Source organism: Cervus elaphus, chromosome 29, assembly GCF_910594005.1.
Source record: "Cervus elaphus chromosome 29, mCerEla1.1, whole genome shotgun sequence".
NCBI lineage: Eukaryota > Metazoa > Chordata > Mammalia > Artiodactyla > Cervidae > Cervus > Cervus elaphus.
The window spans coordinates 26,671,947-26,697,656 of record NC_057843.1 but is presented as its reverse complement, the minus strand read 5'-3'; the positions used below and the strand labels follow the sequence as shown (position 1 = coordinate 26,697,656).

Genomic DNA, 25,710 nt, shown 5'->3' with positions numbered 1-25,710 from the left:
TACTGGGGAATGCGTATCAGAAACTTAAATGTCCTTGTGACTGCAGGCTGCTAAGTCAGGCATGAGCTTTCCTGAGGGACTAGTGTCAGTTTACGTTTGCTGTTCTTTGAGTTACGCTCTTGCCTCAGTGCTTTGCACTTGGTACAGGTCCTGTGGCCTAAAAAACTGATGAGAGCTTCCCAGGTGGCTTCGTGTAAAGAATCTGCCTGCCAGTGCAGGAGATGCAAGAGATGTGGGTTTGATCCCTGGATGGGGAAGATCCCCTGGAATAGGAAATGGCAACCCACTCCAGTATTCTTGCCTGGAGAATCCCATGGACAGAGGAGCCTGTCGGGCTACAGTCCGTGGGGTCGCAAGGAGTTGGACACAACTGATCACACATGCATGCACCAGAAGCTCCATGATTCTCACTTCCTTCCTTTAAGTCTCCACCCAAATACACCTTTATGGACTTATTTATTAATTATTCCATAACAACAAACAACCTTCCTTTTGCTGCCCAGTTCCTTAACACAAAGCATCTCTTTCTCTTTACCCTAGTTCATTGTCCTTCTTATACTTAAAATCAAACTTACTATGCTAAATTATTGGAAGTCTGGTTTAAAAATTTTTATGTATTATTATTGCCATCTGCATTTGTCTCCTTTAACTATTGATATGCTTTTGCTTCTTTTTTTAAATTGAAATATACTTGGTATATAATATTAGTTTCAGGTGAACTACATAGTGATTTGGCATTTATATACATTATGGAATGATATGGTAAGTCTAGTAAACCAATTGTCCCCATGTAAACTTATTACACTCTTATTGACCCTATTCCTTATCCTGTATGGTGCATCCCTGTAGTTTGTTTTAGAACTAGAGATTTGTATTTTTAATCCACTTCACCTGTTTCTCTCCCTTCCTTCTCTGGCAGTACCCATTTGTTTTCTGTATCTGTGAGTGTTCTGTTTGTTGTTGTTTTTCTGATGCCACATATAAGTGAGCTCATATGATATTTGTCTTTGTCCGTATGACTTTTCATTTAGCATAATTCCTCCTAGATCCATTCATGGTCTTGCAAATTGCAAGATTTCATTTTTTATACCTGAGAAATATGCCATTGTGTGTGTGTGTGTGTGTGTGTGTGTATCACATCTTTACCCATTCATCTATTGATAGGCAGTTAGGTTGCTTCCATAACTCACCTATTATAAATAATGCTACAGTGACCATTAGTATGCTTTTATCTTTTTAAACTAGTGTTTTTGTTTTCTTTGGGTTAAATACCTAGAAGAGAAATTGCTGGGTCATTATGGCAGTTATATTTTAAACTTTTTGAGGAACCTCTGTACTGTTTTTCATAATGTCTGCACCAATTTACACCCCACCAACAGTGCACATCCTTTCCAATACTTCCCCCCACCCCAAGGATGCAAGTCTAGTTTAATATTTGAAAATCAAGTAAACAATTAGCATATTAACAAGTTAAGAAAGAAAATCACATGAACAGGTCACATCAATCATCATAGAAGGGGTATTTGACAAAACAATACTCTTTCTTGGTAAAACCTTTCAGCCTAGGTTTTCTTCTAGAAGTTTCATGGTTTCTAGGCTTAAATTGAGGTCTTTAATCCATTTTGAGTTTATTTTTGTATATGTCCCAAATTCCCTGATAGCTCAGTTGGTAAAGAATCCACCTGCAATACAGGAGACCCAGATTCGATTCCTGGGTGGGGAAGATCCACCGGAGAAGGCATAGGCTACCCACTCTCCAATACTTTTTATTTGTTGTCTTTTTGATGATTGGCATTCTGACAGGTAAGAGGTGGTACCTAATTTCATTTCCCTTATATAGTGATGTTGAGCCCCTTTTTATGTTTCTATTGACCATCTGTTTGTCTTCTTATGAAAAATATCTATTCAGATCATCTGCCCACTTTTAAATTAGTTTTTTGATATTGAGTTGTATGAATTCTTTGTATATTTTGGATATTAACCCCTTGTCATCAGTTATACTGTGTATAAATATCTTCTCCCATGTAGTATGTTGCCTTTTCTTTTTGTTAATTATTTTCTTCAGTGTGCAGAAGTGTTTTAATTTGATGTAGTACCATTTATTTATTTTGCTTTTGTTTCTTAATTTCCCTTTGTGATAGTTCATTGTTAATATATAGAAATATAACAGATTTTGATTTATTAATTTTGTATCCTTCACTTAATTGAATTCATATATTAGTTCTAGTAGTTTTTTGGTAGTTCTTTTAGCATTATCTGTATTATCATGTCAAGTGCAAACAGTGACAGTTTTACTTTTTTCTTTTCAATTTGGGTTTATTTATTTTCCAGGTCTGATTGCTGTGGCTAGAAATTCTAATAGTTTTTTGAATACAGTGGTGAGAGTTGGCATCTTTGTCTTGTTCCCTATCTTAGAGAAAATGCTTTCAACTTTTTAACTTTGAGTATTATGTTGGCTGTTGGTTTGTCATATATGGCTCTTATTATGTTGAGGTAATTTACCTCTATATCCACTCTCTGGAGAGTTTTTATTGTACATGGTTGTTGAATTTTTGTCAAAAGCTTTTTCTGCATCTACTCAGATGATCATATGATTTTTGTTCTTCAGTTCTTTTAATGTGGTGTATTACATTGATTTGTGGATATTGACCATCCTTGCATCCCTGGGATAAATCTCACTTGATCATGGGGGTTTCCTTGTGGCTCAGCTGGTAAATAATCCACCTGCAATGTGGGAGACCTGAATCCACCTGCAATGTAGGAGACCTGGGTTCAATCCCTGGGTTGGGAAAATCCCCTGGAGAAGGGAAAGGCTACACACTCCTGTATTCTGGCCTGGAGAATTTCATGGACTGTATAGTCCATAGGGTCACAAAGTCGGATATGAATGAGCAGCTTTCACTTTTCATGATCCTTTTAATGTATTATAGAATTTGTTTTACTAATTTTTGTTGAGTATTTTTGCATCTATGTTCATCAGTGACATTAACCTGTAATTTTATATTTTTAAATTCTTTGTCTGGTTTTGGTATCAGGGTAATCCTGACCTCGTAAAATGAGTTTGGAAGCATTTCTTCCTGTGCAGTTTTTTAGACTAGTTTGAGAAGCATGAGTGTTAGTTCAGTTCAGTTCAGTCGCTCAGTCATGTCTGACTCTTTGCGACCCCATGAACCACAGCACACCAGGCCTCCCTGTCCGTCACCAACTCCCAGAGTCCACCCAAACCCATATCCATTGTGTCAGTGATACCCTCCAACCATCTCATTTTTCAATGTCTCCTCCTCCTCCTGCCCTCAATCTTTCCCAGCATCAGGGTCTTTTCAAATGAGTCAGCTCTTCGCATCAGGTGGCCAAAGTATTGGAGTTTCAGCTTCAACATCAGTCCTTTCAATGAACACGAAGGACTGATCTCCTTTAGGATGGACTGGTTGGATCTCCTTGCAATCCAAGGGATTCTCAAGAGTCTTCTCCAACACCACAGTTCAAAGCATCAATTCTTCTGCGCTCAGCTTTCTTTATAGTCCAACTCTCACATCCATTCATGACCACCGGAAAAACCATAGCCTTGACTTTGTTGACAAAGTAATGTCTCTGCTTTTTAATATGCTGCCTAGGTTGGTCATAACTTTCCTTCCAAGGATTAAGCATCTTTTAATTTCATGGCTGCAATTAACCATTTGCAGTGATTATGGAGCCCAGAAAAATAAAGTTTTTCACTGTTTACCCATCTATTTGCCATGAAGTGATGGGACCTGATGCCATGATCTTAGTTTTCTGAATGTCGAGCTTTAAGCCCACTTTTTCATTGTCCTCTTTCACCTTCAATAAGAGGATGTTTAGTTCTTCACTTTCTGCCATTAGGGTGGTGTCATCTGCATATCTGAGGTGATTGATATTTCTCCCGGCAATCTTGATTCCAGCTTGTGCTTCTTTCAGCCCAGTGTTTCTCATGATATATTCTCCATTTAAGTTAAATAAGCAGGGTGACAATATACAGCCTTGATGTACTCCTTTTCCTATTTGGAACCAGTCTGTTGTTCCATGTCCAGTTCTAACTATTGCTTCCTGACCTGCATACAGGTTTCTCAAGAGGCAGGTCAGGTGGTCTGGTATTCCCATCTCTTTCAGAATTTTCCACAGTTTATTGTGATCCACACAGTCAAAGGCTTTGGCATAGTCAATAAAGCAGAAATAGATGTTTTTCTGGAACTCTCTTGCTTTTTCTATGATCCAGCGGATGTTGGCAATCTGATCTCTGGTTCCTCTGCCTTTTCTAAAACCAGCTTGACTATCTGGAAGTTCACAGTTCACGTATTGCTGAAGCCTGGCTTGGAGAATTTTGAGCATTACATTACTAGCGTGTGAGATGAATGCAATTGTGTGGTAATTTGAGCCTTCTTTGGCATTCCCTTTCTTTGGGACTGGAATGAAAACTGACCTTTTCCAGTCCTGTGGCCACTGCTGAGTTTTCCAAATTTGCTGGCATATTGAATGCAGCACTTTCACAGCATCATCTTTCAGGATTTGAAATAGCTCAACTGGAATTCCATCACCTCTACTAGCTTTGTTCGTAGAGATGCTTCCTGAGGCCCACCTGAATCACATTCCAGGATTCCTGGCTTTAGGTGAGTGTGAGTGATCACACCATCATGACTATCTGGGTCATGAAGATCTGTTTTGTACAGTTCTGTGTATTCTTGCCATCTCTTCTTTATATCTTCTGCTTATGTTAGGTCCATGGCATTTCTGTCCTTTATTGAGCTAATCTTTGCATGAAATGTTCCCTTGGTATCTGTAATTTTCTTGAAGAGATCTCTAGTCTTTCCCATTCTATTGTTTTCCTCTATTTCTTTGCATTGAATGCTGAGGATGTCTTTCTTATGTCTCCTTGCTGTTCTTTGGAACTCTGCATTCAAACGAGTATATCTTTCCTTTTCTCATTTGCCTTTCGCCTCTTCTTTTCACAGCTATTTGTGTGGCCTCCTCAGACAGCTATTTTACTTTTTTGCATTTCTTTTTCTTTTTCTTGCTCCCTGTCACCTGTACAATGTCACAAACCTCCGTGCATAGTTCATCAGGCACTGTGTCTGTCAGATCTAGTCCCTTCAATCTTTTACTCACTTCCACTGTATAGTCATAAGGGATTTGATTTAGGTTATACCTGAATGGTCTAGTGATTTTCTCCACTTTATTCAGTTTAAGTCTGAATTTGGCAATAAGGAGTTCATGCTCTGAGCCACAATCAGCTCCTGGTCTTGTTTTTGCTGACTGGATAGAGCTTCACCATCTTTGGCTGCAAAGGATATAATCAATCTGATTTCAGTGTTGACCATCTGGTGATGTCCATGAGAAGAGTCTTCTCTTGTATTGTTGGAAGAAGGTGTTTGCTGTGACAAGTGCGTTCTCTTGATAGAACTCCGTTAGCCTTTTCCCTGCTTCATTCTGTACTCCAAGGCCAAATTTGCCTGTTACTCCAGGTGCTTGTTGACTTCCTACTTTTGCATTCCAGTCCCCTATAATGAAAAGGACATCTTTTTTTGATGTTAGTTCTAGAAGGTCTTGTAGGTCTTCATAGAACTGTTCAACTTCACCTTCTTCAGCGTTACTGGTCAGGGATTATACTCGGATTACCGTGATATTGAATCGTTTGCCTTGGAAACGAACAGAGATCATTCTGTCGTTTTTGAGTTTGCATCCAAGTACTGCATTTTGGACTCTTTTGTTGACTATGAGTGCCACTCCATTTCTTCTAAGTAATTCCTGCCCACAGTAGTAGATATAATGGTCATCTGAGTTAAGTTCACTCATTCCAGTCCATCTTAGTTCGCTGATTCCTGGAATGTTGATGTTCACTCTTGCCATCTCCTGTTTGACCACTTCCAATTTGCCTTGATTCATGGACCTAACATTCCAGGTTCCTATGCAATATTGCTCTTTACAGCATCGAACCTTGCTTCTATCACCAGTCCCATCCACAACTCGGTGTTGTTTTTGCTTTGGCTCCATCACTTCAGTTATTTCTCCACTGATCTCCAGTAGCCTATTGGGCACCTACTGATCTGAGGAGTTCATCTTTCCATGTCCTTTTTGCCTTTTCATACTGCTCATGGGGTTCTCAAGGCAAGAATACTGAAGTGGTTTGCCATTCCCTTCTCCAGTGGATCACATTCTGTCAGACCTCTCCACCATGACCTGTTCGTCTTGGGTGGCCCCCCATGGCGTGGCTTAGTTTCATTGAGTTAGACAAGGCTGTGGTCCATGCGATCAGATTGGCTAGTTGTCTGTGATTGTGGTTTCAGTCTGTCTGCCCTCTGATGCCCTCTCTCAGCTCCTACCGTCTTACTGGGGTTTCTCTTACCTTGGACGTGGGGTATCTCTTCACGGCTGCTCCAGCAAAGCGTGGCCACTGCTCCTTTCCTTGGACGTGGGGTAGCTCCTCTAGGCTGCTGCCCCTGACCTTGGACGTGGGAGTGTGGTGGCTGTGACGGTGCAGGAGCAGTTTTTTGAAATAGTTTGAGAAGCATGGGTGTTAACTGTTCTTTAAATACTTGGTAGAATTCACCTGTAAATCTGTCTGGGCCTGGACTTTATTTGTGGGGAGTTTTTTGATTACTGATTGAATTCCATTACTATTAATTTGTTTGTTTATATTTCCTATTTATTTCTGATTCAGTCTTAGGAGTTTGTATATTTCTGGGAATTTGTCTGTTTCTTCTAAGTTTTTCATTCTCTTATACATATAATTGTTCTCAATAACATTTATGGTCCTTTGTATTTTTGTAGTGCTGTTTTTAACTTGTCCTTACTTATTTCTGATTTTATTTATTTAAGCCCTTTTTTAATGATTGTTTTGAATAAAATGTTCTATATGCATTGATTGATAACATCTAATTCTAATGTGTCATTTAAGGCCAGTGTTTCTTTATTGATTTATGCCTGTATGACCTCTCTATTGATATATAAATGCTGTGTTAAAAATCCTCCACTATTATCATGTTACTTTCAATCTCTCCCTTTATGTTTCTTCATAATTGCTTTATGTATGTAGGTGCTCTTAAGTTTAGCGTATATATATTTACAATTATATCTTTTTGATTCCTTGGTCATTATGTAATGTCCTTTCTTGTCTCTTGTTAGTGTTTAATGTCATTGCTATCCCACCTTTCTTTTTATTTTTGTGAAATTATTTTTTCCATCCCCTCACTTGTGTTCTGTGTATGTCTAGATCTATAGTGAGTCTCTCATAGGCAGCATAGCTATAGGACTTGTTTTTGTATCCATTCAGCCATTCTTTGTCTTTTGACTGGAGCATTTAGTCCATTTACATTTAAAGTGATTATTTAATAGCCAAGTATTTATTGCCATTTTGTTCATTGCTTTGGGGTTGTTTTTGTAGTTCTTTTTTGTTCATTCTTTTCTTGTTCTTTTGCTGTCCTTCCTTGTGATTTGATGGCTATCTCTAGTGTATGTTTGGGTTCCTTTCTCTTTTCCCTTTGTGTGTCTATTTTAGGCTTTTGATTTGTGTTTACCATGAGGTTTATATATAACAACGTACATATATGTGATTAATTTAACTTAATCTCTTTAAGTTCAATGCATTCTTTTTTTCTTAAGATAGATATATATATATATATATATGTCTGTATGTATATATATTTGAGGCATAGTTGACTTACAGTGTTTCAGGTGCACAACAAGGTGATTCATTATACATATACAAATATTATTTTTCAGATTATTTTTCATTATAAGTTATTATAAGATACTGACTATAGATCTCTGTGCTATAAAGTAAATCTTTGTTGCTTGTTGCTTATCTATTTTTTTCTAATTAGAAATCTAGCATTCTATTCATATGAAAGTCAAACAAGTGGAGTTTAACTTGTGGAATCAAACAAGTGAAATAAAAAATTTTAGTTAGGCAAGAATTCATAAGTCTTCTAAAATATATATATTATGCATACTACTTATATATATGCATACAAAAACTTTTCTACTATGCTTGGAAAGGCTTGAGAAAAAACATCAAAAAGAGAAGAGATGGAGAAATTGGAAAACATCAACTAGATGAAATGGGATCACTGAATATGAAATAGGAAAAGTTAAACTAGTAAAAGATCATCATATAGTCAAGTTGTTTTTAAACACGTCTGTTCATTAGAGACATATCTGGAGCTTTGAAGAAAAAAAGAAATATTGGACATTTATATTTTTCAAAAAATTTCAAGATAATTCAATATGCATCTGGATTTTAGAGAGTGATTATAGGTTTTTCTATTAAATGGTAGTCTTGGTAATATAGAATTCTATTATTTTTCTGTTGACCAATTATGATACAATTGTATGAAGTGATTGGTAGTTACATAATCACAATAGTAATATATATTTATCAGTTTTCACAATCAATAGTGAGACCCAAAAGAAAAGATAATTACAATTGCAAGCCATAATGGGAATATGATTAAACTTAACAGTATAAAATAATTACATACAGTTTGAGGGGTCAAGCAGAATGATGTGATAAGTGGAAGTGCATATATGCACTTGTTTTCATCTGCCCAGCCAGTCTGTGTCTTTTGATTGGTGCGTTTAATCCATTACCATTTACTTAACTGTTTTGGGTTTATTTTCTGTAGGTCTTTTCTTTCTCTTGTGTTTCCTGTCTAGAGAAGTCCTTTTAGCATTTGTTGTAAAACTGATTTGGTGGTGCTGAATTCTCTTAACTGTTGCTTCTCTGGAAAACTTTTGATTTCTCTATTAAATCTAAATGAGAGTCTTACTGAATACAGTATTCTTGGTTGTAGTTTCTTCCCTTTCTTCACTTTAAATATATGGTGCCATTCCCTCTGGTTTGTAGATTTTCTGTTGAGAAATCAGCTGGTAACCTGATGGGTGTTCCCTTGTATGTTGTTTGTCCTTTTTCCCTAGTTGCTTTTAATATTTTATCTTTGTCTTTAATTTATGTCAGTTTGATTACTGTTTGTCTCTGTGTGTTCCTTCTTGGGTTTATCCTTCCTGGAACTCTCTGTGCTTCCTGGACTTGGTTGACCATTTCATTTCCCATCTTAGGGAAATTTCCAGCTGTTATCTCTTCAAATATTTTCTCAGGTCCTTTCTTTCTGTCTTTCTTCTCCTTCTGGGACCCCTATAATGTGAATGTTAGTGCATTCATTGTTGTCCCAGAGGTCTCTTAGGCTGTCTTCTTTTTTTTTTTTTTCCATTCTTTTTCTATTTTCTGTTCTGTGGCAGTGATTTCCACCATTCTGTCCTCCATGTCATTTATTTGTTCTTCTCCCTTAGGTATTCTGCTATTGATTCTTTCTAGTGTATTATTCACTCTGTTTGTTTGTTCTTTAGTTCTTGTAGGTCTTTGGTAAACATTTCTTGTATATTCTCCATTGTTTTTCTGAGATCCTGGATCATCTTCACTATCTTTGTTATGAATTCTTTCTCTGGAAGATTACCTATATCCACTTCAGTTAGTTGCTTTCCTGGGATTTTATCTTGTCCTATCATCTGGGACGTAACCTGCTGTTTTCATCCTGATTTACTTTCTGTAATGTGGTTTTGTTCTAGCTGCTGTGGGATTGTGGTTCTTTTTGCTTCTTCCTGCCATCTGATGGAGGAGGCTAAGAGGCTTGTGTAAGCATCTTGATGGGAGGGACTGGCCATGGGAAAAACTGGGCCTTGCTCTGGTCAGCAGGGCCTTGCTCAGTAAAACTTTAATCCAATTATCTGCTGATGGATGGGGTTGCACTACCTCTCTGTTAGTTATTTGGCCTGAGGTTACCCAGCCCTGGGATCTATGGGCTCTGTGGTAGGCTTAATGGTGACCTCTAAGAGGGCTTACATCAAGGGGGGCTTCCAGGATTGCTGCTGCCAGAGCCGCTATCCCTGTGGCAAGCCCCTGCCAACCCAGACCTCCACATAATACCCTCCAGCACTAGCAAGTAAGTAGTTTTGGTTCAGTCTTCTGTGGGATCAGTGCTCATTTGCTCTGTTTCTTGGGCATGCAAAATTTTGTTTGTGCCCTGCAAGACTGGAGTCTCTGTTTCCCCCAGTCCTGTGGAAATCCTGTAATCAAATGCCGCTGGCCTTCAAGGTCAGATTCCATGGGGATTTCCAGTCCCTTTGTCCAGTCCCCAGGCTGGGAAGCCTAACGTGGGGTTCAGAATCTCCACAACAGTGAGAGATCTTTATTATTATTGTTCTCCAGTTTGTGGGTCACCCACCTGGCAGTTATGGGATTTGATTTTATTGTGATTGCTGTGGCTTCCTCTTTGTCACTGGACATGGAATGTCTTTTTTTGGTGGTTCTAGTGCTCTCCTGTTGATGGTTATTCAACAGCTAGTTGCAGTTTTGGTGCTCTGTCAGGAGGAGATGAGTGCAGATCCTTCTCTTCCGCCATCTTGAACCAGAAGCCAGTTCAATGCCTTCTAATAACCCTGCATTTTTACTCCACCCATCCACATATTTAATGTTTTTGATGTCTTTTTTTTTAAAACTTCTTTTAAATCTTGTATCCTTTACTTATTGTAATAATTGCTTAGTGTGGAAATAGATGATTTTACTACTTTTGTCTTTTAACCTTCCTACTAGATTTATCAGTGACTAACCTACTACCTTTACTGTGTATTTGTCTTTACCAATGAGATTTTTCCTTCCATAGTTTTCATATTTCTAGTTGTAGTCTTCTTTGTTTTTTTGCTTATGGAAGTCCCTTTAACATTTCCTGTAAAGCCAGTTTAGTGCTGCCAAACTCTTTTTAACTTTTGCTTGTCTGTAAAACTCTATCTTTTCCTTCAAATCTGAATAATATCTTTGCTAGTATTCTTTGTTGTAGATTTTTTCCTTTCATCACTTCAAATATATTGTGTAACTTCCTTCTGGCCTGCAGAGTTTTTGCTGAAAAGTCAGCTAGCTAATCACCTTATGTTAGTTTCTGTATACTTAACTGGTTGCTTTACCCTTGCTGCTTCTAAGACTCTCGCTTTATTTTTTTGCCATTTTAATTATGATATGTCTTCGAGTGGACCTCTTTGGGGTCATGGTTCTGAGTTGTCACTGTGATTCCTGGCTTTGGATATCTGTTTCATTTCCCAGGTTAAGAAAATTTGGGGTATTATTTTTTTAAATAAGTTCCCTTCTACTTTATCTTTCTCTTCTCTGGCACCCCTATATGCAAATGTTAGTATGCTTGATGTTGTTTCAGAGGTCTCTTAAAATATTTTCCTTTTTAAAACTTATTTTTTTCTTTTCTCCTTGGGAGATTTCTACTACTCTGTCTTCCAGATGCTCATCCATTACTCTGTATCATCAAATCTACTGTTGAATCCTTCTACTGTATTTTTTATTAACATTGAAGTCATTGTATTTTTCAGCTCTGATTTTTATTTATATTTTTAAACTCTTTGAAATTTTGACTATGTTCATTCGGTTTTCTCTCCAGTTCATTGAACCTCTTTTTGACTATTACTGAACTCTTTTCAGGTGGATTGTTTATCTCCACTTTGTTTTTTCTGTTTCTGAGGTTGTGTGTTATTTGTTTGGAACATATTTCTCTGTCTCCTCATTTTTCTGTATTCTCTATGTTTATTTTTCTGTATTAAGTCAGTCAGGAGAAGTAGTCATTACATGGGGTCTGGCAGCACACTCTGATCACCAGAGCTGTGTGCCTTAGGGGTCTTATGTTGGCAGCATGTACCCTTCCACTCCTGTGGGTCTGACCACTGTCAATGTGTTGTTAGGCAGAGCTGGCCTCTGGCCCAGTTGGCTGTGAGACTGTGCCACATGCAGTGGCTGTGAGCTTGCTGGAGGAAAAGGTAGGATTCCTGTGTCATTGGCTGTATGTCCCAGGGGGACCTAGGGCTAGGTCCCTGCATGACTGTCTATGCAGCCTGGGGTGATTTGCAGCTGGTACTAGACCGCAGATGTGTGGGACATCCTCTCATGCTAATAGGATAGAGGGAGGGTTCCAAAATAGCACTTGCCAGTGCTGGTGTTATTGCAGTAGAACAGCTCCCCTAGAATGGCTGTCTCCAACATCTCTATGCCCAAGGTGTTCCCAATTGCCTCTTGCCTTTCCAGGAGGTGTTACAAGACAAGCAGGAGTATCTGATCCAGGCTCCTGTCATACTACTGTATCTCCACTGGAATTCGGACTGTGTGAGATTTTGTGCACGTTCTTTAAAAGTGGAATCTCTGTTTCCTGCAGCTCTCTAGCTCTTCCGAACATGAGACCCATACATGTGTGCTCAGTCATGTCCTACTCTTTTTGACCCTATGGACTGTCACTCACCAGGCTCCTCTATCTACTGGATTTCCCAGGCAAGAATACTGGAATGGATTGCCATTTCCTCCTCCAGGGGATCTTCCTGACCCAAGGATCAAACTCATGTCTCCTGTGTCTCCTGCACTGGGCGGATTCTTTACCACTTAGCAACCTGGGAAGCAGCATGTACACCACTGGTTTTCAAAACCCATTGTTCTGTGGTCTCATCTACTTGGTGTGGGATATCCAGGCTGGAGAGCTTGACTTGCTCCTTGGAGAAGATCTCTATATTTGTGATTATCCTCCCATTTAGGGGCCACTGATCCGAGGTTGGGGATACTGACTATATTGCATCTCCATTCCTCCCAACCATGATAGTGTGGTTTCTTCATATCTTTATTTGTAGTGTATCTTTTCTGCTAATTTTCAGTTATTTTCCCATAAATGGCTGCTTCATAACTAGTTGTAATTTTGGTGTTGTCTCTGGAAAGAGGTGAGTTTAGGGTCTTCCTACTCTGCCATCTTGGTCACCAGCAGTGGTATGCTTTTATGTCGTATGTATCTCTTAATTCTAATACCCACTTTTGCCTTCTAAAGCCCTTTGCTTCATCTAATTTTTTCTTAGGTGAGGGTTCTTAATGTCTTCCTACCTGTACACTTTGTGATTCATCAGTGATTTAGGTACAGATTTTTATTTCTCTTACCTATTTTTAAAATTTAAAATATGAGCATCCAATAAATATCTCCGTTATTTATTTAATGTTGATTGTTAGTAAATCTCAAGCTTTCTCTCTTTTAATTCTTTTACTTAAAAAATGGTAAGTATTGTATTCTTAATTATTAATATTAATCATGTTATAATATAATTTTATTATATTAATATTAGTTAATATTAATAATTGCAATATAAAGTATATTAACATGAAGATATTAATATACTCAATAATTATTTTAAATTTATGATACAGTGATTGTTGCAGTCAAGATTAAATGTGTTTTAAGTATGTTTTGTAATGCATATAAATGTAGAACCTTTTTTGTATGAAGATGTCTTAGTTGGCAGCAGTTATAAATTATCACTTGCCATATGGCTTCTGATTAAATCCGAAAGGGCTGTTAACATCAGATAATTTAATTTTCTATAGTTTAATGTGAAACTCATTATTAGGATGTGGAAATTGAAAGAATTGGCTACAAATAATGTCTAATAAACTTTAAAAAATAATGACTAATAAATTTTCAGTATAGATATTTTTTATTTCTAGAGAAAAGCTGAAATCTGAAGCTAAAGACAGAAAAGTTTTAGAAATTCTGCAAGTCAAGGATGCTAAAATACAAGAATTGGAACAGGTTGGTGGTATAACAGAAAATACTAAATTTATGATATTTGTTTCATATAGTAGGTCTTTACAAACATTTTAAGTTTTTTTGCAGTAATATTCACAAGAATATCAGGGTCATTATGTTGTCCTACTACTATAGTCAAGTTACTACCTTAGCCTGTTTTTCTTCTTTATGTTTTTGGCTTATAGACTATGTTATTTATACATTAAAACTCTTAAGATGGTGTTTTAATTTTATAGTAATAACTGTCACTCACTTTTTGTTGAAATTGCTATTTATTTTTAACAATTATCATTTGCTTCTGAATCCTACAAATTTTTTAATGCTTTAATTTGTACAAAAGGTTAACAATAACTGGGATGATTCTATTTGATGTTTTCAACTTTCACTTTCAAATGATGCAATCCTATAATTATAGTTAATACAATTATATGTAATGGTAAATATTAAAAATTATAGATAATTATATCCTCAGTATATTATCACTACAAAAATCCACATAGGCCGTTGATTCCCAAGAATCAGTTTGGAGGTAGTAACATCTTCAAAATAAAGGTGAAATAAATTTATCTTAAGAATTGTCTATATCATGATATATTTAAATTCATTTTATGCCCAATTGCCCATTATAGGCTAAATTATCTTTATTTTCTAGATTAAATGAAAATTTTTTCTGGTAACTCTGCTTTTCCAAGTTCTGACTCTATTTTCCTTCCTAGCGAATTAAACAGTCAGGATAATTTTCATCTAAGATTGGTTATTGTTATTAGGTTGTTTTATTAAAGGACTAAAAATGGAAGTTAATGTGGATAAAAATTAATTTTTTAAAATTCTCTCTATATAAGTTTGTTGTAAAGTTGGATATATATTCCTATCTGACATATAAATTTGAAATTTATACCTTCTCCAGAATTGTATTTTCCTTATAGAAAAGGTAATAAGTGAGTGAGTGAAGTCACTTAGTCGTGTCTGACCCTTTGAGACCCAATGGACTGTAGCCTACCAACTCCTCCATCCATGGAATTTTCCAGGCAAGAGTACTGGAGTGGGTTGCCATTTCCTTCTTCAGGATAGAAAATGTAATAATTATTGCTATAATGATAAAATTTTAAAACTTTTTAGTTTGTTTTGGGGAAAAATAGTTGTATTTGTGACTTGAATGTCAAACAATATCAAAATGAATTCTAATATAGAAAAATACTGCCATATGCCTTGTATATTAATTAGTTGGGAAGATCCCCTGGAGGAGGGTGTGGCAACCCACGCTAGTTTTCTTGCCTGGTAAATCCCATGGCAGAAGAGCCTGCCTGCAGTCCATGGGGTCACAAAAAGTCAAACGGACTTAGCGACTAAATAATAACAAGCTACCTAATCAGTTCAGTTCAGTTCAGTTGCTCAGTTGTGTCTGACTCTAAGCTGCCTAATAGATACAAAATTAAGACTTGGAAGTGGCAAACATCATTTATACTCACATTTCATTGAGAGAAACTACTCATATGGTTAACCCAAGATTCAGCAAATTTGGGAGAAGTTACTTCCAGGCTGAGCAATCTCTTCCTCACATACAGGTTTACTCTATGGAAGAGAATGGATTTTGGCATTCTTTTAGATAACCTCTGGCAATAAGTTTCCAATGCTTTAGGAAATACTCAGTTTAGCAGATCTAGATGGTCAGTCAGTTCAGTTGCTCAGTCGTGTTGGACTGTTTGCAACCCCATGGACTGCAGCACGCCAGGTTTCCCTGTCCATCATCAGCTCTCAGAGTTTGCTCAAACATATCCATTGAGTTGGTGACGCCATCCAACCATGTCATGCTCTGTCGTCCCCTTCTCCTCCTGCCTTTGATCTTTCCCAGCGTAAGGGTCTTTTCCAATGAGTCAGCTCTTTGCATCAGGTGGCCAAAGGATTGGAGTTTCATCTTGAGCATCAGTCCTTCCAATAAATATTCAGGACTGATTTCCTTTAGGATGAAATGGTTGGATCACCTTGCAGTCCAAGGGACTCTCAAGAGTCTTCTCCAACTCCACAGTTCAAAAGCATCAGTTCGTCAGCGCTCAGATTTGTTCCTAGTCCAATTCTCACATCCATGCACGACTACTGGAAAAACCAAAGCTTTGACTAGATAGACCTCTGTTGGCAAAGTAATATCTCTGCTTTTTAATATGCTGTCTAGGTTGGTCATAGCTTTTCTTCCAAGGAGCAAGAGTCTTTTAATTTCATGGCTGCAGTTATCATCTGCAGTAATTTTGGAGCCCCCCAAAATAAAGTCTGTCACTGTTCCCACTATTTCCCCATCTATTTGCCATGAAGTGATGGGACAGGATGCCATGATCTTAGTTTTCTGAATGTTGAGATTTAAACCAACTTTCTCACTCTCCTCTTTCACTTTCATCAAGAGGCTCTTTAGTTCTTTGCTTTCTGCTATAAATGTGGTGTCATCTGCATATCTGAGGTTATTTGTATTTCTTCTGGAAATCTTGATTCTAGCTTGTGCTTCATCCAGTCCAGCATGTCAGATATCTCAATTAAGAAATGCTTAGGTCATATTTTAAAATGTCTGTGTTCCCTCTCCTCCTGCAGAGAGCAGGAAGAGATTTTTCTCTGATCCTCACTGTGACAACCTAATAGTGTTCTATATATAAAACTCATGAAAGTATAGGAACTCCTCTAAGACTGGGCCCTCCAGGACATTTTTTTTTTCCCTCCAGGACATTTTTAACTCTCATGCATGTCCACACTTAACCCCCAATGATTTGTTAATTGCAGATTTGGTTTTTCTGCTCTTGGTACTGGTTTCCATGGAGTTTTCTTGTCTCAGGGACTTTGCTCTGCTGTATTGTGATTCTCTGTATTGCCTGTCTCTCTAGTTTGGGGAACAGCAATTTGCCCTATGACCTTCAGTTCTCTGATGATTCTGAGAAGAATTGCTGATTTTCAGTTTGTTCAACTTTTTTCATGTTGTATGAATAGGAGAGACAACCTCCAAGTTACTGCATCCTGTGCTGGAAGCCAGAAGTTCCTTCATCATGTGTTTGTTGTTCCATCAAGTAATGTTAAATAGTTCTTACTTTTCCAAACTTGTAGTCTATGGAATAGAGTAACAAGAATGTTGATTCCTTAACCACATATCTAGTCAAACTACTAGAAAGTTATACACACAATTTTTTAGCTCGTTGCTGAAAAACTTTCATAGAACAATCTAATACTATTACATGCTTTATTGATAATAGTGTAAAAAAATGCCATGTAACTTCTTTTGGTAAGACTGTGCTTTAGCTTTGTCACCGCTAGTTATAAAGTAAATCTTGTAATAAATTTTCCTTCAAGTATTGCATTAGATAACTCGAGTCTACTAATAACTTGCTATATTTAATGAGATGATTTTTAAACATTGAATTTCCCTTTTTTCTTACCTTCTAGGAAGCTCAGAAATAAGTTTCAGTTCTCAGTTACATTTAATTCTCTCACCCCTTCCCTTTATCCATTTACCTTTGTTTTAGTTGTACTGATATCATTACTTCTCTGTTTTTCATTAAACTCTTTTTATGCATTTTAAAGTAGGTCATATAAAAAATATATTAACTATGCTCAAGTATTGTTTTATAGAGTTTTAGGTCTTTTGAACTGCTGCCATCACACCCCACTTTTTTCCTAATTCATACCCACTATCATTCTCTTCTTACTCTACAGACTTCTTTTGACCATGATTTGAATTATTCATTTCATGGCTTAACCATAATAAATAATTTGTTCCAGCCATACTTTCTCTTGTCACCCTTTATGCTTTATGGTTCCTCTGAGTTCAATTTGCTATTTTAATATTAACTCAAGCCAGACCATTAAGAATGTATTTTACTCTATCCAGAAAAGTTTGTTGAAAAGGTTTCATGAAGCTAAATTTAGGACTTGGAGGGTTATTAATGTTTAGTGAAAGAAGTCAGAGAAAGATAAATACTGTACAGTATCACTTATATGTGGAATCTGAACAATAAAACAAACTAGTGAATATAACAAAAAGGAGGCAGAGTCACAAATATGGAGAGCAAACCAGTAGTTACCAGTGGGGAGAGCAAAGCGGGAAGGGACGAGATAGGAGAAGGGGATTAAGAGGTACAAGCTACTATGTATAAAGTAAATAAGCTACAAGGATATATTATATAGCAGAGGGAATATAGCATTTCAAATAACTGTAAGTGGAATATAACCTTTAAAATTGTGAAATCATGTCATATATCTAAAACTTATAGAATTTATTATAAATCAACTATACTTCTCTAAAAAGGAAAAGAAAAAAAATGAATTGTAACTATATATACTTGTGCTAAGGCTTCCCTGGTAGTTCAGTTGGAAAAGAATCTGCCTACAATGCAGGAGACCTCGGTTTGATTCCTGGTTTGTGAAGATCCGCTGGAGAAGGGATAGGCTACCCACTCCAGTATTCTTGGGCTTCCCTGGTGGCTTAGGTGGTAAAGAATTTGCATGCAGTGTGGGAGACCTGGGTTTGATCCCTGTGTTGGAAGTATCCCCTGGAGAAGCGAACGGCTATCCACTCCTGTATTCTGGCATGGAGAATTCCATGGAGTGCATAGTCTATGGGGTTGCAAGAGTCCAACACAACTAAGTGACTGTCACTTCCATTATAAAAACTATATCATTGAGGGTACATTTTATTAGGAAAATATTTTGAGTTATGTAAAATTTAACAGATCTTTGAGAGTTTATCAGTTCTCTTCCATTGGGAATACATCTGTGTCTAACTTATTACTTTAATGATTTATGATATATAAGATCATTTATCAAACTAATTATCAGAATATGAACCTGGGTCTCCTGGCCCAGGCAGGCTCTTTACCAGGTGAGCCACCAGAGAAGCCCTAAAAGTATTATGGTTTTGGTTAGCTAAGTTCCTACTGTATTCTGTGTTTTTATTTAAAGATTAAGTCTACATTTGTCCTGTAGATTACTAAATTCACTCAAATGCTAACTTTTCAATTATTAAATAATTTTCATGAAAGGACTTGTTATTGCTGTCATTTATGTTGTTTATTCAGAGAAGGCAATGGCACCCCACTCCAGTACTCTTGCCTGGAAAATCCCATGGACAGAGGAGCCTGGTAGGCTACAGTCCATGGGGTTGTGAAGAGTCGGACGCGACTGAGCGACTTCACTTTCACTTTTCACTTTCATGCATTGGAGAAGGAAATGGCAACCCACTCCAGTGTTCTTGCCTGGAGAATCCCAGGGATGGGGGAGCCTGGTGGGCTGCCGTCTATGGGGTCGCACAGAGTCGGACACGACTGAAGCGACTTAGCAGCAGCAGCCGCATGTTGTTTATTCCTGTTAAGTTTAGCTCTCATTAATGGGCAAATGTTTCTAAACGTTAAATTATTTGGTCTAGTATCTCACCTTTCTAAAGTCTAAATAATCTCAAGGATAGATGAGGGTGCTTAATTTTTGTTAATTCTCCTTTCAAAGGATAGGCCTGTAGATATTTCACTGTCTTAGTGTTCATATGATTGAATTTATCAGTGTCAATCTCATTCATAAACATTTACTATAATTTAGTTTGGGAGATAGTATGAGTACATCAATAATTAGCAGCTCTATGTAATATGTGCCAAATGAATAATGTAGGCAATACAGAAACTTGGGAATAGAAATTTCTGTGATAGTTAGGAAAGGCTTCATGGAGGAGGTAAAAATTGAACCTTGAAAGAGGCTGAGACTTAGATGAGAATAGAAAAATAGGTTATGAATTGTAGATGTTTATGCATCTATTTTTATGCTGTTTGATTGATGTCAAACATAATTTTATATGCCCTAGTAATTAAAATAAGCAATAAAAATTAAAACTATATTGAGGTACCATTTATACTTAATTTGTAAAACATTACCAAGCCTGAGTGTTTTATTGGTACAGATATGGAGTTATGAGAACTCCTGAAGTTCAGTTGGCCTATGAATGAGTAATGTCACCTCTAAGTATAAATCAAGAGCAATGTTTCATTAATATGATCCCTACACTGAGAAAAATACATTTTACTTCATAACCCAGTATACACACAGATAAAGTAGAAGTGTCATAATCACACTACTATATATAAAATTGACTACCTAATAAGGACTTATAGTATAGCACAGGGAACTCAATACTCTGTAATGACCTATATTGGAAAAGAATCTAAAAAACAGTATGTATATATATATATATATATATATATATATATATACACACACATATATATATATTTAAGTAATTCACTTTACTGTACAGCAGAAGCTAACAATACATTGTAAATCAACTATACTCTAATACAAATTATCAAAACAATATAGTTGTTCTTTTTATATAAAATAAAAATAAAATATAACAAAGCACATATCAAATATGAATTTGATAATATTTAAATGAAATGGAAATCCTAAATTAAACATTGCAAGAAAACATAGGAATAATAGTTTCAAATATTAGTTGGAAAAATAAGTGGGTTGACAAAAGTTGAGTAAGTTTGGCAAAGAGTCAGTATTATGGCATGGATATCAGTTTTAGCATGTTGGTTTGAGATGGCAGCAGATAGTTAAAATGGAGGTATTTTTATAGAAAACTGGAAATCTGAGATTGGTACTTGGAAGAGAGTTAGGGCCAGATTATGGATCGGGTAGTCTTTTAGACAGAGACGAGACTAGAAGCCAGGAGAGTGGGTAAGTTTTCTGAGGGAAAAGCTATAAAGATTTGAAAAGAGGGAAACTAAGACATGAGTCATGGATACATCCTTCAATTAGATTTAGGTATTTCTGGTAGGTGAGAAGAATATTTGGTTAACAATTATGGCAGTTTTAGTATTTTGAATATCTTTCTACACAGCAAGATATTTTGGGTACGAAAACAGACTTGCTGTTTTTCATTCTTTAAAATTGCTCATGCTTTCACAGAACTGTTTTTCTAAAAAAATGTTTTAGATAGAATGTAATTCTTATTTTAGCTACATAAGCATTTTCTTTAATTAGAATATTTTGTAAAATTTTGGGTTTTTTTTCCATGTTGCACAACTAAATCCAGAAAGTTTGCTTTCTGTATGAGGCTGAATATTTGGTGTCCTGTTTTTATGTGTACTTCATTTTTAAACTAGTAACTTGGCACATGTTTGCATGTTTTACTTGATAATTTCTGGGCATGTCATAGGAAATGAGAAATTATGATAATGGATGTTGTTATGAAAGCTAGTTAATTCTAATATTACCAATCAAAGTCTCAAACTTTTCATATGAAATTATTTTTTCTTAGAAATACCAATTAATCAGTAATTTTGCTTTTTTTCCAGAGAGAATCAGGACTAACCCAGGAAATAAATGACCTTGTAAAACGGAAGATGGCAGTAGATGAAGAAAATGCTTTCTTAAGGAAAGAATTCAGTGACTTGCAGAAGAAATTTAAAGATAAAAGTCAAGAAGTTAAGGTGTGTTGACTTGTACATAGTTTTATGCTACTGTTTCTTTGAAGTCCTACTTTAAGCTTTGTCAGCCTTTGTGGCCCAGAAAGTGACAAGCTGGGAGGAAAAATTGCCTTAGGCCCTGCTGTGCCATACAGTTTTCTCACATGCAAAAACTCTAAGATACTTTAAAGCTCAGACTCTAAGCTTTATAACTTTCCGATAAATAGTTAATGATGGAAATGGAGCTAAGAAAGTAGGAGTGTGAATATGTGGCTTCTTGTAATTAGATTCTGATGGGACTGGCATTATTAATTGATAAAACCCAGGTCTGGGAGGCTATGTCTGTGTGGGTCTCAAAAATAGCTGGGGACAGCATCAAAGGCAGCTTGATCAATTAATGGGCTCTTTGCAAATGTGTACTCATCAAAGCTGTCATCCAGTGAAAAAATATGACCCATCCACCTGCATGAAAAGAGGCCAATAAAAGTATACAGGTGACCTTGGCCATCAAATATAAAAGAAGCTGCTGGGAGGATAAAATTGCACAGTTTGTATTTGCTGATTAGTTCTCAGCTTTTTTTTTTGTTGTTGTTGTTTTGTGTATTGGCCCTTGTGGTACTGTTCTACGGGACACTAAGGAGTGTGTGCAGAATAAGGAAGAGCAAAACAGGCTGGTTATAAAAACTCTGAAGGAGGAAAATGAGAAATTAAGTACCCACTGCGCTGACCTGCTAAATGACCTGGAGAAACTGAGGAAGCAGGAAGCACATTGGAGAAAAGAAAAATTTAGCATTGATGCAAAAGTAAAGGTATGGAATGAGAATGGAATTCGTGCTGTTATTTTGCATCTATCTTCTTAGGAAGTTTATTACATGTTATTTTCTTTAAATAGCGAGTTATATATTCAAATCCACCAGTGGGGACTAGCATTAATTTATATTCCTTCACTTAAGACCCATAGCTTTTTAAAAATTGATGTCGCAAAGCAGGAAACTGACTTCAAATACTTATCTAAAATGTAATCATTAAAAAATAAAGGCTATTGGATTTTGAAATAAAACATGTTTTGAAAAAACACATTTAGAATTATGAATTTTGACTTTTTGTAATTAGGGCTTAAATTTATAGATATAACTAGAATTCATTGCAGTGTAGTTTTAAGATTGTATTTTTCAAGTCCTTTAAAAATACATAAAAAAAATAAAGCAGTTAAAAATACATGTGTTTTATATGTATTTCTTTGGCTTGAGAGGACCTTATTCATAGTAAAATATAGAAGATAAAAGTTACAATCAGTCTTCATAATCTTCTTATGTCTTTTCTGATAAATACTTTTCAAAATAATTTTTTGTAGCTTTCTCTTGGGTTTGAGAATGTTTTTGTTCATTTTTCCCCATTGAATTTCAGTTTTCTTCTTAACCATAGATTTTGTTGAAAAGGCTCACATCTAAAATTTTGGTTCTAGTAAATATGATAGCCTCTCTATGTGTATGCATGCTTAAGAAGAATTTATAACATACATGTGTGTGTATATATGTATATATATAGCAATTTAAATATAATAAATATGGATATGTTTATCCAAAGGTTTGTGTGAGTGTATGCCAGTGTGCCTGATTATTTAAGTTAGAGAAGAAAAGATAAGTCTTTCTGAGTGTGTGAATCTATTCATTGCGAATTATTTTAAGGAAATACATACATTAAATCTATTAGTGTACAATCAGGGAATGATTGAGTTTTGAGAGAATTGAATTCCGGCAATTCAATTAGCAATGTTAGCAATGTTGCTGAATTATCTTGAACTTATTTTTGTATCAGTTTTTGCTTCCCTGCAACTTTTAAGCTGTTTGTTTGTGTGATAAGAGTTCACGGCACTTCCTTGTGTAAATTCATAGCTACATGAGTTTTTGATGATGATTTTCATTTCCTTTTTTTGCCATTCAGATAGTCTACTGTGATTTTTAGTCTTTTTTTCTATTAGAGTGTTTGCATTTTCTTATTAATTTGTAAGCATTCTTTATTCTAGATAGCAGTGCTTTGTTTTATATATGTATTGCAAATACCTTCTGTCCCATGAATCTTGAATAATGTAAATTAGACATTCAAAATATATAAATTTCTATAGTCATTTTTGTTAAAATATTTTTGTTTCTAATGTTTTTGTTCTAGAAGTCTTATAGTATCAAGTTTTCCATACCCTGAAGTCTTTAATCTATTTAGAATTCATATTGGAATATGGTGTTCCACACCATATATTCAGTATTGATTTGTGATGCAGTTTCTCTCACATCTTTAAGTTGCCATGTGTATATGGACTTATTTCTGGACTTTCTAATATTTTCATGCGTTCAAGTATTGTAGTTTCATAATTTTACTCATTATTTGCTAGAGTGACCTACTTATTTATTCCCCTTTTTGTAAGTCATGAACCCTACATGAACCTCTTCTCTAGTAATATTTAAGGATCATTTCATTAGTTTTACTGAAAAATTCTATTAGAAGGCATATTGGAACATTATCTACTTTATGAATTAATTTGGGAGGAATTGTGATCTACTATTTAAGAATTTGGAATAAAGATTTTTAATTTTCTTAAAATGGTTGTTTACTTTTATTATGTTTATTACTAGCTATTCACATTATTGTGAAAATATTGTTTTATGCTAAAAAATTTAAATTATATTTTAATTAATTATTTATGGACATTAGCAGTGTTACTAAATTATCTTGAACTTCTTTTCAACAATTTTTCCCAAATATCTTATTAGTTCTAAAAATGTGTATATTTTCTATTATACAGTTACACTGTCAGTAAGAAGGCTGCCTCTTTTTTTTCTTTTGGCATATAATTCTCATACCATACATTTAATCCATTTAAAGTGTACAGGCCAATAATATTTAGTTTATGTAGAGTTTTGCAACTATTACCAAAATTACTTTTAGAACATTTTCATCAACTCCAAAAGAAGCCCCATAACTTTTAATAGTCATTCCTCATTTATCTTTAGCTTTGCACCCAAGATCACCACCCATGGGCTTTCTTGCTGTATAGATTTATCTGTTCTAACCATTTCATATTAATGAAATGAATTTTAATGAATTATAAAATCTTTTGTGACTAACTTCCTCCACTTAGAATAATGTTTTCAAAGGGTTTGTCCATGTTGTAGTATATATCAGTACTTTATTATTTTTGTAGTTGAATAATATTCTATTATATAGATAATCTGTATTTTATTTATCTCAAGTAGATGGACATTTGTGTTATAAATATTTGTGTTCAAGATTTTGTATATACATATATTTTTATTTCTCATAGGTGTATACCAAGGAGTGAGATTACAAGGTCATGTGATAATTTTGTTTTTAAGCTTCTGAGGAACTGTCAGACTGTTTTCAAAAGCAGCTATATTTTACATTCTGAACAGCCCTGTCTGAGGGTTCTGATTTCTCTCGGTCCTTGTCAACACTTATTATTGTCTTTTTGACTTTTAGCCATCTTTGTGGATGTGAGTGACCTCATTGTTGTTTTTATTTTCATTTCCCTGAAGGTAAATAATTTTGGTCATCTTCTTATATGTTATTGGCCATTTGCATATCTTTAAGAAATGTGTAATTTCTTTTGTGCATATTCTAGATACAAGTCTCTTTTTATTTACATAATTTCAAACTGTTTTTTTTAGTTCTCTGAGTTGTTTCTTACATCCTTAATGGTATTATTTGAACAGAAAGTGTAAAACTTTTATATTTAATTTATCTACTTTTTCTTTTGTTGTCCATGCTTTTGGGCATTCTCAGATGTATCTCAGATGTGCATCTAAGAAACCATTGCTTAATCCAAGATCATGAAAATGATCTTTATGTTTTCTTCTAAGATTTTTATTTCTTACATTTTGTTCTTTAATCCATTTTGAGTTAATTTTTAAATATGATGTTTGATAGGAATCCACTTCCATTCTTTTGCATGTGTTATTCCATTGTCACAGCTCCATTTGATAAAAAAAAAAAAGACTATTCTTCCCACTGAATTTATCCTAGCATATTTATTGAAAATCAATTGACTGTAAATATAAAGGTGTATTTCTGGACCTCAATTCTGTTCCTTTGATCTATAATTTATCCTTATGCCTATATCACACTTTATTGATTATTGTAGATTTGTAATGAATTTTGCAATTAGGACTTGTGTGTCCTCAATATTTAGTCTTCTTTTTTCAAGGTTAGCTTTTCTCTATCATTTATATTTCTATATGAGTTTTAGAATCAGCTTTTCCATTTCTTCTGGAAAAAAAAGCAAGCTAATATGATTTTGATAGAGATTCTGTTGAATCAGATCAATATGGTGAGTGTTACCATCTTAACAGTATTGTAACTCCAATTCATCAATAGGAGGTTTCATTTATATAGAAACTTCTTTAATTTCTTTCAGTAATGCGTTACAGTTTTCAGATTATAACTTTGCACTTCTTTGAGTGCATACATTTTAAAATATTTAATTATTTTTTTCTGTTATTCTAAATGGAATTGTTTCTTAATTTCCTTTTTGTATGGTTCATTGCTAATGTATGTATTCAATTAATTTTTGTATATTAGTCTTATATCTTGCAAACTACCTAAAGAAGATTGTTTCTGTAGGACTTTCTGTGTGTAAGATCATGTCA

The 25,710-nt window shown here is 35.3% G+C and overlaps 1 protein-coding gene across 2 annotated transcripts in view; it reads left to right on the top strand.

The window, feature by feature from the left end:
- Nucleotides 1–25,710, top strand: part of CNTLN (centlein) — a 319,886-nt gene that overhangs the window by 83,175 nt on the left and 211,001 nt on the right. For both annotated transcript variants that reach the window (XM_043890767.1, XM_043890768.1), the window contains 3 exons: nt 13,538–13,622; nt 20,939–21,073; nt 21,688–21,858. In XM_043890767.1, the coding sequence (XP_043746702.1) occupies nt 13,538–13,622; nt 20,939–21,073; nt 21,688–21,858 (391 nt within the window). The remainder of the gene's footprint in view (nt 1–13,537; nt 13,623–20,938; nt 21,074–21,687; nt 21,859–25,710) is intronic.